At 43.6% G+C, this 1,113-nt stretch overlaps 1 protein-coding gene across 4 annotated transcripts in view; it reads right to left on the bottom strand.

The window, feature by feature from the left end:
* The window catches only part of Zc3h14 (zinc finger CCCH-type containing 14), a 49,852-nt gene that overhangs the window by 48,206 nt on the left and 533 nt on the right, over window positions 1-1,113 (bottom strand). For all 4 annotated transcript variants that reach the window (XM_005390262.2, XM_005390258.2, XM_005390261.2 and 1 more), the window contains exon 2: window positions 975-1,017. In XM_005390262.2, coding sequence (XP_005390319.2) covers window positions 975-1,017 — 43 coding nt within the window. The remainder of the gene's footprint in view (window positions 1-974; window positions 1,018-1,113) is intronic.

Raw genomic sequence — 1,113 nt, 5'->3', positions numbered from 1 at the left:
ATGTAAAACAATAACCATTGATAATTTCCTACCACTTTGTCTGTAATTTGGTAAGCCCCCCCCATTATTGTTATCCTTTTACTCTTTAAAAAAATAAAAAAATTTTAAAAAGTAAATTCTACCGATGAAAATGACAAGTACCTTCTTAGTACTGTATTAACATGGAAACAGTTTTGTTCTCTAGGTCTCACACCCTCTGGGGACAGCTCTCCTAAGTGGCAGATATTTTGTTTTGCAGTACTGGGGGCTGAACCTACAGCCTTAAGGGTACTAGGCAAGAGTACCTACTACTGAACTATGTCCTCAGCCCTTCTAAAAAAAAAAAAAAAATTCTTCTTTTTGAAGCAGTCTAGCTAAATTTCTCAGCCTGGACTGAACCATAAACCTTTGGTGAAGTAGGGAAACCCTCACATTTTCTGAAGATACACCTGGGAATATTACCGCTTACCTTTCAGGGTTCTCCTGGGATTATCATGAGTTAATTGTGTACACACACACACACACACACAATAGTTGGGCACGGGTGCCTGATCCACAGTAAAAACGGTAAGACAACAGAGGGGAAAAAAAAGCATTCCCTACTATTGCAAAGAAAACACAGAACCAGTTTGAAACTGAAACTCACTGAGCCATGACCAAGGCGAGCGCCACAAAGTAACATTCACGTAAGCGCTAGTTCTGAAGATACAATGTAAAAAGGAAAGTAACAAAGATAGGAAGAGCAGAATGAAATTCCATCAAAAATTATGTAAAATTACAGCCTTAGCGAAAGGAAACTATTTCAAAACAGAACTGGGCTTTGGAGGGAGGGGCGGCCCGGGGGCCGTTCAATGAAACGACAAAATAACCAGGGAGCAGCAGATGTGAAGGCGGCAGGGGAGAACATGCTACACTGTAGGTCGAAAGACAGTGCGGTCACTAAAAGGAGCTTGCAAACTCTTAAGTTCCACTAGGCGAGCAACAGCAAAACTTACCCACGTAAGCTCCTAATTCTTGCAATTTCCCTTTAATGGCACTCTGAAGGAGGAAAGAAAAAAAGCAAACGTGACCGTGAGAACGCGGGCGCTAGGACCCCGAGCCCCGGCGCACGCGCAGGCGGCGGCGGCGCGCGCC

The sequence above is a fragment of the Chinchilla lanigera genome, unplaced genomic scaffold (genome assembly GCF_000276665.1).
Source record: "Chinchilla lanigera isolate Chin_1 unplaced genomic scaffold, ChiLan1.0 scaffold00037, whole genome shotgun sequence".
NCBI lineage: Eukaryota > Metazoa > Chordata > Mammalia > Rodentia > Chinchillidae > Chinchilla > Chinchilla lanigera.
This window is presented reverse-complemented; position numbering and strand designations above follow the sequence as displayed.